Raw genomic sequence first — 13813 nt, 5'->3', positions numbered from 1 at the left:
AAGTTCCTTGGATTTGTCCAGAGGACAAATCCAAGGAACCCAAAGACATGGAAACGAACTCTGGGGAGAGCCAAACACCCATCAAACTCTCACAGGGAAGGTGGATACAAAAGCCATGTACTAAGCAACATAAGACCCTCTGCAGAAAGAACAAGAGATCATGAGGTATCAAACAGGACTCAAGGGCTCATGTCAGACTCCCCCCGAAGCTCCGGGAACCCTAACAGAGCCAACATCCATGCTCTCCGCTCGAGAAAGAGAAGAAGAATTCAAGGGAAAGGCTTCGAAGGTAGGTGATGGCTGAAAAGAAGACCCAGAAGCCCCAGCAGAATCAACCAAACCCGAGAGGGTGCATCAGGCCTAAAGGTGAAGGAAGGAGAAGTTGCAGAAAGAACCACAGTTGAATTAACAAACCTCCAAATTCGAGTCCCTAAACAGCAAGTGGGATAGCTCTAGGGAATCCAACTGGGCACACAACATAGACCACTGTAAAACAGAAAATTGTAAGCGTAGCGCGGTAACTGCCGGATAATCTTACACATTGTCACAAGGGTGTGTTAGATGAGAAACGTGAAAAGAACAAGTCCCACATAGCTCGGGGTTGAAGGAGTCACTAACCCAGCAGGCAGCATGGCGGAGGCAGAAGTTATGAGCATCACCTTGTAACACAGATGATGCACATCCCTCAAACTCGCATGGGCAAGAGCAGATTCAGCATGGATATATATAAGACCGCTGAACCCACAGGGCTTTTTCCAGGGTTTGCAGGGAATAAGCCCTACAGACAGCCCAAGCACTGGGATCGTTATGCTGGAACCCCAGTATGGAGTAGGAACAGGTTCTCCTGAGAAAAGAAGGGAAGTCTTCATGGAACAAAAGGGAATAAAAAGGATGGACACAGAAATGAGTACAAGTAGACTGACCCAGCTCACCAGAGACCGAGACGGCTGACCTCGGCAATCCCCAATGTATCTTGCCAGCCAAAATCTGCTCCAATCCCAGGGAAGACCTAAAGCCAAAAACAAACTGACTTACCTAGGGCAAGGACCACAACAAGTGAAGAAACCCTCTAAGGGAGCAAACCCCAAACATTCCAGTGAAGAGAACCCTGACAGCGCAAGGGCAGCGCGAGGAAACACACACCGAAGAAAACCCCATGCACAAGCAGCTCCAAGCACCCTATATGCCTGGCTCACAGAGCACAAACATGTGTTGGAACAGCCACAAAGGCAATAAACCACCACTTAGCTGAAGGCAGGAAACTTGAGCTAGAGCGACAGACAACAGCCAGTTAAGTACTAGATACCCATCAGCAAGAACTGAGGGTGGAGCGACCAACTGGCCTGGTCTGCCTCTCTTCCCCCCCCCCCCAAACAAGTGAGGAGGTGGGGCTAGCACTAGTTTCATGTTTTCGATCGAGTTTTCGATTTGAGTTTTTGATCATTTATTTACATTTTTGAGGTTCTTTTAGCAATTTTGAGGTAAATATTTTTTTATAACCAGCAGTGGTCCGTTTTATTTTGCTAACTCTGTGGGTGCTTACCCAGTGGTGGCAGACATGATTAAAATTCACTGACAATTATATCATAGTGCCACCGCTCTCTGCACCTCATTAGAGGGGGAGGCCCCTGGCTCATGGTCCCTGGTAGGCTTAAAAGAACTCCTTGAATGATGGCACCTAGTAGTTTCGCACCAAAAAAAATTGAGCAATTAATATAAAAATGCAGTAAAGTCATGAAGACAAACCTGAGGTGGAGCAACTGCAGGGGGTGTACGATATTCGCGCGAGCCACGAGAGAGACTGCTGACTGATCTGTTTGCCTGAGGTGGAGTGGGAGGCTTAGTTGTGGGTGCTGGTCCAGCTGATGTTGGTGGCTGTTGGTGGGCTGGAGGTGGTGGCATCCCCACACTGCTGGTGGATCGTCGAGACCGAGGCGTACTACTTGATGATGAGCGTATCCCATGGCCAACATCATCTAAACCTGTACAGATATTTTTTTTTTTTTTTTTACACAGGTGGGTATAGGAACACAGGAACAGACAACTGCTGACTTCTATTAGCAGGCTGAGAGCTTTCCCTTCCCACAGCTCATGGTAAGCCTTACTCACTAGATGCCCCTGGAATATATCCTGCCAATCGTTTAACAACCAGGGGCCATATTCACAAAGCAGTTATGCAAGCACTTACAAACCTGTACATCTTTTCTCAATCTTTGGTGGCTTTGTTTACAATTATTTAACAGTTAATGAGCTCCGAAGCACCAGGAGGTTGTTTATAACAATAACAGTTGATTGGGAAATTTTCATGCTCGTAAACTGTTTAATGAATGTAACCAAAGCCATCGAAGATTGAGGAAAGATGTACTGTACATGTTCGCAAGTACTTGCGTAACTGCTTTGTGAATCTGACCCCATGTACTCAACCACTGCTGGGTGAACAGAAGCACACAGTTAAGGATTGACACCTAGTCAGTCCTCCCCAAAAAGGATATGAACCCAGGCCAAAACACTTGCAGAGCATGGGGCGAGTTTGTTACTGTTTGTTAAAATTATAAAATAATTATTTTAATATTAATGAGATTGGAAGTACAAATTCAGGCTTTCCAAACTCATACATATGAAAGAGTACACATGCACAAAGATGTATTTCCTAACATGAATAGTAAAATTTATTTATAACATGTCAAAGACAATTACTTACTTGTGAAGTCAATTGGTTTCCTTACATACTTAATTGGCTTCTCAGTATTTGCTGGAGCCAAGATCTTGTATTGTCGAGCAGTCGTCTTGTTCGTCGTCAGGACGCCAATCTCTCTTCGAGCAACTTTCTCTTTGTGTACCATCACCATCTGCATTATAAAATAAAGCAGTGTTCAAAACACTTACTGGCATGGCCTTGGTGGTTCTCTGAAGCCATCTCTCACTGAGACGGCTCTCCCCTACAGAGATTCAAAAAAACTTAGTGAATTTTGAACAAGTACTATTACAGCAATAAGCATTTATTGTGGACACATTACCGACACATTTTATCACGGTTCCATGGAACATTATGAATGTTCTAATGTATACATCTTGTAAAGGACACAAATATGCATCATATATGATAAAAAACAAAAAAACAAAACCTCATTAGAAATAAATAGAACAAATGATTGAAAATATATTTGTGGCAACTCGCTGTGCTTCAATGGCCCGCACGACCGACTCTGGGAGCTTCACGCACGGGCGTACAGCCAATGATGACATCACACACCCCCTTCTCCACGTCCCCACAGCCAAAGTAAGTGGAATTTTTTTTTTTTTTTTTTTAATGTACATGTTCAGGGAAAGGAATTTATCATTTTACAAAGATAAAAAAAAAAAAAATTGCAAATGCTTTATTTTCAGCGCACAGGGGGAATGTCTCAATAAACACGACGCATCACAGTGGCTAAGGAGTAACCAAGTGGAAAAACTCAGGTTAAAATTATAACTATATAGCAGACAAGTTCATTCTATTAACTGTAAACACTATACTGTAATCAAAAGCTAAGGATGTGAAACACTAACATTGCCTCTTTATAACACCAACCTGAGAGATATAGTTGACTTGACTCTCCATTTCAGCCAACTGGTGTGCTTGTTGTTCAACCATTTGCAGAAAGTTGTAAGCAAGTGTGTTAATCTGGTAGGCCACACTTGCAAGTGACTGTGTTGTATAGTTCTTTGTCTCCTCCAATGCACTGGCTTTATTCTCTGCCTGCAAAAAAAAAAAAATTAGTGTTGAATATAATGAAACACTATTTTCTGGGTGAGCCCCGGAGGCTCCCTGGAGCTATAGGACTGATATTAGCTATATTAGTCTGGGGCTGCTTCAGTTATGTGGAGTTGTCTGCCTACCGGAAACCACGAGCCAGAACCTGGTTCCATCAGAGAGGCGAAGGGAACAATGGCCTATGAACTCTCCACTCTTTTGAGAATACAGTACAGTATACACATGTGCCATAGACTGGGGTTAGGCACCCAGAGAGATAGGCACCCCAAAACAGACTCTAACTGGTAGAAAATTGCAACCGGAGACCGAAACAGAGGCTAGAAACACCCTCCCCCCCAAAAGAAAAAACAAGGAAACAAGCAAATCATCAACAACTTGATGAGCCGCTTGTTCGCGCTGCCCTACCCCTTGGGAGGGGGAGGGGGAAGCCCCAGCTCCACCGATCTGGCCTTCTGCCCACCAGTTTGGAGACTGAGCAAATGGAAGAAGAAACCAATGACTCTAGAGAGGCAAGGTGCCAGGGAACCTCTGAGGCTCATCCAGAAAATGGCATTTCATTACAATCAATGCTGGTTTTCTGAGGGGAGCCCCGTTGGTTTCCTGGAGCTAGCTTCCCAAAGATAAGTAAAGAAGGGACTTACCCGGGAGGCAGCAGCACTGCACGTCTCATGACCTAGACGGGACAACTGGCTGCAACCGACAACCCAAGGTCACACAAGACCGCTGAGGGTCAAGAACGTTAACGACAAAGTGTGTCCAGGACCCTGTACGACCTCCAAGACCTCCGTGCCTAAAAGTCAGCCCAAGACATGTTCCAAAACAAAGCAGCAAGAGCCGCAAACTTCCAAACATCATGAGCACAAGGATAGATCGCAGGCTGGCTAGACTTAATAATCCTGCGGACAACCTGAGAGACCCGAGCCCTAGAACAGGGAATAAGGAATATCAGATCAATCCAAAGCGCATCCCCGGACACAGAACCCAAGGCATGCAGGTAACAGCGTAAAGCCACAACCGAACACAAAACATGATGCACCCCGGCCTGACCAACTAAGAATCAATAACCCATGGACCCCTCCAGAAGCCCATGGTCTCATTGTTCGCCAGAAAAGAAGAAGACTGCTGCAAACGAACAAAATGTCCACCAGGACCAAAAGAGCAGAAGCCAAGGGGGAGCCAGTTCTTGAAAGATAAAATCCCAAATATGAATCCATTTCAACAGTGTTATATTGTGAAGGAACATAAGTTCATTTCATGATGCATAGATGCAGGAAACAATGGCTGTGTGCTGTGTTTGTACCTCATGCTGTGAATATCATAACTAGCATTGTATTCACTGATATCTGAATGCTGTATATAGTCTTTATCAATCAGGATCATCTATGACACTATCAACACAAAATAATTTCAGTTACCTATTTTAATCATTACCAAGTGGTGCTGTGGTCCCTAGTTGCACAGCGGTGCTGTGAGCTGCTCCTGCATGTGCCATCCTTAGTCGCTCTTTCAGTACTAAGGCTTTCACAGCCAGCACAGATGCTGATTTTTTCACGATGGCGTCTGTTTACTGGAGTCCTGAGGCACAGGATGTGAGCCGTGTACCCGCATGAGTTTTGAATTGCTCCCTATACCCAATAGCTCCACATGACGCTCTGCGCACCCCGATCGGGCACCTTAACCACCGCGCTGCGTGGTCTTAAAATATGACATTCCCGCTGTGCACCAAAAATAAATTGTTTGCAAAAAAATTATTTTTTCTTTTTATAATTTTAAAATGGAGTTTCTGATGAAGAGAAACTTAAATAAAAATATTGTTTGTGACATATTTTATCTGTGATGGTGTTGGGAAGTTGAGCAAACTATGGGTGCCGAGTGATGGAGCACTCGGGGGTCACTCGACCCCGCCGCCCCATGGGGGCAGCAGTTGCCTCGAATATAATGTTTCACAATTATGTTGATATTTCTCATTCATTTCTTCTCTGTTTTTTTGCTGTAATATTATTGAAAAGTGTGTAATTTGTGGAATTTATATACTTTACTGGTAGTTCAATGTGTGAAACATTGCTATGCTCAAAATTATGGGGCTCATATGTGTGACTTATACAGTATTATATTCTACAATAAATTAGTGTTTTTGCTGTTATTACACTATTTACATACATTGTATATACCTATCTACATATGTGTCCACCATAACAAACCACTAATTTGGTATGGCGAGTCAAAACACTCCCACCATACTGTTACTGTTTTTCTTGCAGTATTTACACTAGTTATACGTAAGTATCTACATGTTTTATTCACCATAATTATACAACTAAGCTGGTATGGTGTCCAAATGGCATAATGGCCACCATACACTGCATGACAAGTCACATAGCAGACAGCAGACGACATACTCACTCACTCCCTCCCTCCCTCCCTCACCAACACCTCTGTCACCAAAATGGCTCCTCCCAACATACTCCTGCTGTTATTACACTCTATATACACACGTTATATGTAAGTATCTACATTTGTGTTCACCACAGGGAACCACTAAGCTGGCATGGCGAGTCCAGACAATAACAGGTTGCCACATACCAGCCAGCAGAAGATGCTACTTCTCCCTCCCTCCCTCCCTCACCAAGAATACTCCTCCCACCATACTATGCACCTGCTTGATACCTGCTTGATGGGGTTCTGGGAGTTCTTCTACTCCCCAAGACCGGCCCAAGGCCAGGCTTGACTTGTGAGAGCTTGGTCCACCAGGCTCTTGCTTGGAGCGACCAGCAGGCCCACATACCCACCACAGCCCTGTTGGTCTGGCACTTTTTTTTTAGAAAACAATCGAGTTTTCTCTTGATGTCCACAGTTGTTCTGGCAACATTTCTCATAGTTGCTGGGAGGACGTTGAACAACCGCGGACCTCTGATGTTTATACAGTGTTCTCTGATTGTGCCTATGGCACCTCTGCTCTTCACGGGTTCTATTCTGCATTTTCTTCCATATCGTTCACTCCAGTATGTTGTTATTTTACTGTGTAGATTTGGGACCTGGCCCTCCAGTATTTTCCATGTGTATATTATTTGGTATCTCTATTGTCTCCTTTCTAGCAAGTACATTTGGAGAGCTTTGAGACGATCCCAATAATTTAGGTGCTTTAGCACGTCTATGAGTGCCGTATATGTTCCCTGTATTCCCTCTATTTCAGCAATCTCTCCACTCTCCCGCTCCACACATCGCAAATTCTCACCACAATCCTGCTATTATCAGAATCCTGGACACTAAATCCTGTAAATTAATAATTTTCCCACATGTCTATCTTGTAAAGGAACATGTGAAGTCGTTTGAAGATTCTTAGATAGACAAAATAATGGCAATGTGCTGTGGCTAGTGCTGTGAACATCTTGAACAGCATTGATTCACTGATATTTGAACATTGTACACAGCTTTTAATCAGTCAGGCTCTTCTATAACACTATCATGCCTAAATAATACCAGTTACATATATATTTTGACATTTTTAGGCGATGCTGTGGTCACAAGCTGAACAACAGTGCTGTGAGCTCATGCTGCATGCACCAACCTTGGTTGCTCACTCAGTACCGAGGCTCTCACACCTGGGAATGTTGCCCACGATTTTTTTTTTAAATGGTGTCTGTTTACTAGAGCCCTGAGGAAGCGGACGTGAACCTTGTGTAGCCGCGGGAGTTTTGAATGCTAGGCTACACCAATGAATGCCCACAGGTGCTCTGCGCGCCCCTGATCTAGTGTCTACAGGCGCTCTGTGCAGTGCGGTTGTTAACCCTTAAACTGCACAACACTTCATATGACGTGTTGAGCAACTGACGCCAAAGTGCGCACCCCTTCATATGACGTTTTGGAGTACCACACAAGATTTAAACGGCCCGCAGCTACACGGGGTTCACATCAGCTTCCTGAGGGTTTCCTTGGTAAACAGATGCCATTTAAAACAAAATCGTAGGTAACATTCCCGGGTGTGAAAGACTCAGTACTGAGAGAGCCACCAAAGCTGGTGCATGCAGCATGAACTCACAGCACTGCTGTTCAGCTTGTGACCACAGCATTACCTAAAAATATATTTGAATGAATATAAAAAATAATTGCACAGTACTGTATACAGGCTACTAGTCAGGAATATTAACCAATAAAACTGCATAAAGGAAGTCATCACACTATGTAACAAAATATAAAACTACTGGCAGGCTTACCCGTGCAAAGTTTTCAATACAGTAGGCAGCTACTTTCTCTAAGTTGGCGTGAGAATCAGAGAGCGACTGCCGTCCCTCTGGGATTTCTTGCTCAACAAGAGATACAAATTCCGAAGATAGAGCCATATTGGAAATGCCTGGTTTATATTATTCTGCAATTATAAAAGAACACACATTAATAACTTAGGTCAATGGCAGTTACTGATTATCTTGTGTATTATCTGATTGAATTCAGATTTCCAGTTAATATTGTGAAATGCATTTCAGAGAGTGCCTATTGCTGCGTCACTGTGTAGTCTGAAGGTACAGTACAGTAATTTTCTTGGTGTCCATGTTTGCTATGAGTAAGGTAGGATCATGGGGTCAGTTAGTGATTATACCAGATGCAAGGGGAGCTGTTATGCTAGTCCAAGGTAGTAGCAGATGTTTGAGTGATTCGGGTTGGCTTGGTGATTGTGGGGATTAGCATACAGGAGTTCATGCCGTTTAGGAAATAACCGACTTGATTATTTTGTTGACATAAATATTGAAGTTATCTCCTAGAATGATATGATTTTTGTTGCGCTTTTTATTTATGATAAGATTCCTTAGGTTATTTGAGAATGCAGTTACATTAGTACAGTATTGGGAAATCTATAGATAACTCTAATAGTTAAGGGGGATTGAAGGGATTTAATCGAGAAGTGAGCAAAGGTATATTCACAGTAGTTGTCTCTATCACTAATGACACTATTGCAAATAAAGGTATTTTGGTAATACTGTAGCTGTGCCGCCTCCTTTTTTTATTTGGCCTACAGTTGTGAATAGCTGTATAACTGGTTAAGTTGTAAAGTTGGGAATGGTCTCGACTCGGCCATGTTTGTTAAAATAATGAACGATAGTTTAGTAACTAGTGCTGTGAGTAGTGCATTTATATCATCAAAATGTTTACCATGTGACCTGACATTTTGGTTGAAAACTGATAGGCAAAACTAATATAGGAAATATCTTTCCTCTATCAATAAGATTTAATCTCTTTGATTAAAAATGCAAAAACTACTTATCTCTGCCTTTTTGATACCATATACAAGTAAAAGTTTTATTTGTGAATCTTTATTAATTAAACACTATCAGAGGGCATGTAGGGTTCTGTGTTTCATGTGCAAAGAGCCACGAGAGATTTTTTACAAGTACAGTACAAGGTAGTTTAAGTAGCAAACACATACCAATAAATAATGATCAGTATCTATGTAACAAATCTATTGTCCTATGGAGCCGATTTAACTTCCAGGCATATATTTTTAAATAAATCTTGTGTTTTCTGGTTAGTTATGTTAGATATTATTAAAAATATGTATTCTACTTTTTAATATCATAAATTAAATTTGCTATAATTTGAGCAGAGTAGTGCGACGACCAGCTCACTGTGTACAGAAAGCTGATATGCAACAAACACTTTTCAGACAACAATATATTTTGGATAAGTCGCTCCACAACATTGTTGCTTGGACCATCAACTTCCTTTGATGCCACATATTAACTTCTTATTTCATTATGAAATTATATTATGTCAGAGTAAAAATGTTTTCTCATGTTCTTCATTCAGTACCAATATTAGTAAGTAAAGATACCATATTTCTTCATTACTTACATAATGCCAGGAGGCTTTGGGTCATTAGATGGACAGCATCTCCAATAGATGAAGCGAGTCACCCCATCTCTCACCCAGGCGAGTCGAAGCTTAATTTAAAATTGATATACAGTATCTTTGTTCTCCACCAGATATATTTCCTTTGGTGCACTCACAATAACGATTATATCTCGGCCTATCTGAAGGCATATACTGTGCTGTAATACTTTAGGCTTTATTAGCTTATCTTTGTTAATTACACAATATATCGGCCTATGTGTGGGCATCTGCACTCCATGAATGACAAGCTACTGAATGCCAATATAAAAACATATGTATCTTCACTTGAGCTTTAAATATGTCTATGTTAAAGTATTTAAAATGAAGCTTATATTTCTATCTTTAAGACATATAAAACATTTATGATTATTAACGAATTTACGTGAAAAAACATTGTTCTGAGAGAGAGAGAGAGTTGCTCTGTCGATCAGTCTGTGCGGGGGTCGGAGCACGGCGATTCTTAAAACATGTATCTTCATTAGAACTTTAAAAATGTCCATGGTAAAGTGTTGAAAATGAAGCTTTTATTTATATCTTTGAGACATATAAAACATTAATGTTTATTAATAAATTTACGTGAAATATACATTGCTCAGAGAGAGTTGCTCCGTAGATCTCCTCCGTCTGTGCAGGGTCAAAGCTCAGCGATTTTAAAATACACATATCTTTGCTTTAATTTCAAATATGCCCATGGTCAGGTATTTAAAATAAAGCTTATATTTTTATCTTTCTTGCAACATATAAAACTCTTGTGTTTATTGACAAATCTGCGTGAAATAAGCAGTTTTGAGATGAATATTGCGGGGGGTCACGAGCTCGACGAACGATGAAAAATAGCACTTTTATACAACTACATACAGTATATATTTGGATTTACTTTAAATATTGTCATGGTAGAGGTTTTACAAATAGAACCTGCTTCTGTCATTCTTCTGTAACAAAGATTTTTGGTTTAATAAGTTATCATGATGTTTTCAACAATATTCTTTGGGCATTCATCTATCCCCACATGGTTGCACATTTTGGAAATCCCAACGCATGGGTTGACCCATCTGATACTTGGTTCAACCTCCAATATGGTTCGCAACATCCCCCTTGGAACTGGAGCGACTTATCCTCTTAGACAGATCAAAGACCTGTCATTAAAACCTTCAACATCACTAAGAGCAACAACGCAAACAATCTTATATATTCTGAACACGGCTTTGGTATGTTCATATAAGAGATATAATCAAGTTATCGTTAAATATAGTCATAGAGAATACATGGGAGGGGCAGTCCTGATGCACTCGCCTCCCACGGTAACTTCTGCTCTCAACTCCCGTCTTTATTACCTTCACTTTTACTCTTCCCGTTATCAAGCTTCCTTCTTAATTATCCAGAGCAAGCGTGAACATTACTTAAATACTTACAAAAGTAGAGTGTGAAAGAGACAACAACAAGGGTGGAGGACACTACACCGTTCACATCCGTCAGCTGCGCTTCTCACTTCACATTTCTCAGTCCTCTCTAACCATTCTCATTAATTATTATTGGTGCTAATATTAAACCCTCCAGTAAATACAGACAAAGTATCAAATAATTATACACATAAATATATTTAATAACTTTACCACTATTTTAATTTTTTTATTTGCTTTATGTCAATATTTTCAATATCTAGTAAAATTAAGTTGACTGGATAACAATGGCAACTTTGATTCCCTAGTTGGAGCAAGGTCTTATTTATTTATTATTTGTTTATTTATTATATACAAGAAGGTACATTGGGTTTATGAGAGCCCGTAATATTGGTGTTCTTGCATTCTTGCAAGTTGTTGTTCTTGTTTAAGATTCGCTACTCGGAACAAAAGTTCCAAGTAGCACGGGCTATGATGAGCCCGTGTTCTTGCAAGCCATTAACAAGCATAGCATTTTGGGCAGGTCCTTAGTCAAACAGAGAAGGTAAGATTATTAATTTTGTAACAGGACCTATGGGCACCATATTAAAAACAATTTTTTTTTTGTTTGAGTTGTTACATTCTTGTACGCGTAGCGTTTCAGGCCGGTCCCTGGAATACGATCCCCGCCGCGAAGAATCGTTTTTACAAACCAAGTACTCATTTTACTGTTGAGTTAAACAGAGGCTACAGTTAAGGATTTGCACCCAGTAAATCCTCCCAGGCCAGGATACGAACCCATGACAAAGCGCTCGCGGAACGCCAGGCGAGTGTCTTACCACTACACCATGGTGGACTGGTGAATATGTTGACCAGACCACACACTAGAAGTTGAAGGGACGACGACGTTTCGGTCCGTCCTGGACCATTCTCAAGTCGATTGTCTTGGTGAAATATCTATTTGATATTCCAAGAGTGTGACTTAATCAAACTAGAAATGCTCTGCAAGTCAGTTTTTATTAACAAGCTTAGGTACACACAGCAATGTGCTGCTACCCTATTCTATATGAAAGATTAAGAAACACTGCTTTCCCAAAAAAGCGGTGGGTTTTCTGAGGAAAAGAAAACGTATATTTGGAAGCTGACTCTAACCACCCAAGCTGCGCGCGCAACGAGCCGAGGTTATATAAGCCCTGCCTGCAGACGGGGTGGCCCCCTGTCTCGACAAGCAAGCATCTGCTCACTTACCAAAACGCTCACCCTCCTCCCGGGATCCTCTGCATCCACTGTTTTCTTTTCAAAGGGACGACGCACAGACAGGCTCAGGGGGCACTTGTTCTAGCTTGCTAAGCATTTGCGGTATCTTTGGGGTGCTTTGCCGGAACCCCCAAAGTGCTAGGCCTGCAGATAGCTAAGAAATATTACCATGAATTGTAATTAGTGTAAATTCAAATAATGCAACTTTCAATTACTAACTATAAATGTAACTATTAATTGAAATTGATTTAATACTTTATCATTATAATGATTATACATTATAATTATACTCTAATACTTTATTGTTATGCATTAGTCACTAATTATTTATCATTCACCCTAATTAGCTATTTGATTCATTGAAAATAATTGCTTATCATTATACTATTTGTTATTATTATTATATTTATTATATAATAATAATAATTTATTATTTATTATTAATTTATTATTTATTATTAATTTATTATTTATTGCTAATTTATTATTTACTATTATAAAATAAACAAGTCCCCAATCTGAGCGCCTTTTTTTTCTAGCCTCAGACAACAGTGTAGTGTTGACCAGACCACACACTAGAAGGTGAAGGGACGACGACGTTTCGGTCCGTCCTGGACCATTCTCAAGTCGATTACACAGTGTAGATCAAAAACTAGCTGTAAGTTCATCTAATATTCCCATCTCACAGGAAGGTTAGTCATACAAGGAATCAGGGGAGAAAATACTTGCCTCAATACAATAACAAACCTGCAAATCAAGGGTCTCAAAATGTGGACTGACCTTCCCAATCACGTCAAAGACTCCGGCCTCCGTCTCTCAACCAGTTTAAGAGAAAAAGTAAGTACTACCTAATCTGTTGTTGTTGTTATAGATTCAAATACTCTGAACAAGTTCCAAGTAGCACGGGCTATGGTGAGCCCGTAACTTACCTGGCACAGGAGCGGGGCAAGTAGCACGGTCTATGGTGAGCCCGTAATTTACCTGGCACAGTTTTAGTTTAGTTCATTTCTTATGCACCCCATACCCATCTTGTGGGCGGTAGTGGAAAGGGTTACAGAGGCACATAATGGGCTCAGGGGCTGAACTCCACAATTCATTTAGCTAAGCAAGTTACAATCTTGATGAGCTAGTTACAAAATTCAATATAAGTCGTCACATCAACAATGGGTTCGAGATCGACCTCAAGTACAGGTTCTAAATTAAGCAAGTGACATATGTGGAGAGCTAGTGTCACAATTGATATGTTTGTCCTGCACACCGCCCCCCATCCAGTGGGCAGCGGTGGATAGGTTACAATCACTTAGTTATTACCTACAGTTAGCAAACTGGCGATATTTGGCTAAAATTTCTGGTAGCAGATCATTTTGAATGAAATATTTACACATCGCTGGAACATTGGTTATAGAATTGTCTCTAAATTCACGTATCTCTTCGCACTCCATCACATAGTGACGGAGGGTGTGCGAATAATTTTGTTGACACAGTTTACATTTGGTCAGGTCTACATCAGCAGATAATGACAATTCCAGAGATACTTGTA

General features: G+C 41.0%; 1 protein-coding gene across 6 annotated transcripts in view; it reads right to left on the bottom strand.

Moving 5' to 3' along the window:
* LOC123767172 (tyrosine kinase Abl) overlaps nucleotides 1-11187 on the bottom strand; it is a 30919-nt gene extending 19732 nt beyond the window's left edge. For 2 of the 6 annotated variants that reach the window (XM_045756741.2, XM_045756743.2), the window contains exons 1-5: nucleotides 11050-11187; nucleotides 7969-8120; nucleotides 3572-3739; nucleotides 2702-2849; nucleotides 1747-1982 (exon numbers count right to left, since the gene is read on the bottom strand). In XM_045756741.2, the coding sequence (XP_045612697.1) occupies nucleotides 1747-1982; nucleotides 2702-2849; nucleotides 3572-3739; nucleotides 7969-8094 (678 nt within the window). In that variant the 5' untranslated portion in view covers nucleotides 8095-8120; nucleotides 11050-11187. Of the gene's footprint in view, nucleotides 1-1746; nucleotides 1983-2701; nucleotides 2850-3571; nucleotides 3740-7968; nucleotides 8121-10971 lie in introns of all 6 variants that reach the window. The other 4 variants (XM_069304820.1, XM_045756742.2, XM_069304819.1 and 1 more) reach the window with 4 other exon arrangements.
* Nucleotides 11188-13813: the final 2626 nt, after the last annotated feature.

This window comes from Procambarus clarkii, chromosome 53 (genome assembly GCF_040958095.1).
Source record: "Procambarus clarkii isolate CNS0578487 chromosome 53, FALCON_Pclarkii_2.0, whole genome shotgun sequence".
Taxonomy (NCBI): Eukaryota; Metazoa; Arthropoda; class Malacostraca; order Decapoda; family Cambaridae; genus Procambarus; species Procambarus clarkii.
This window is presented reverse-complemented; position numbering and strand designations above follow the sequence as displayed.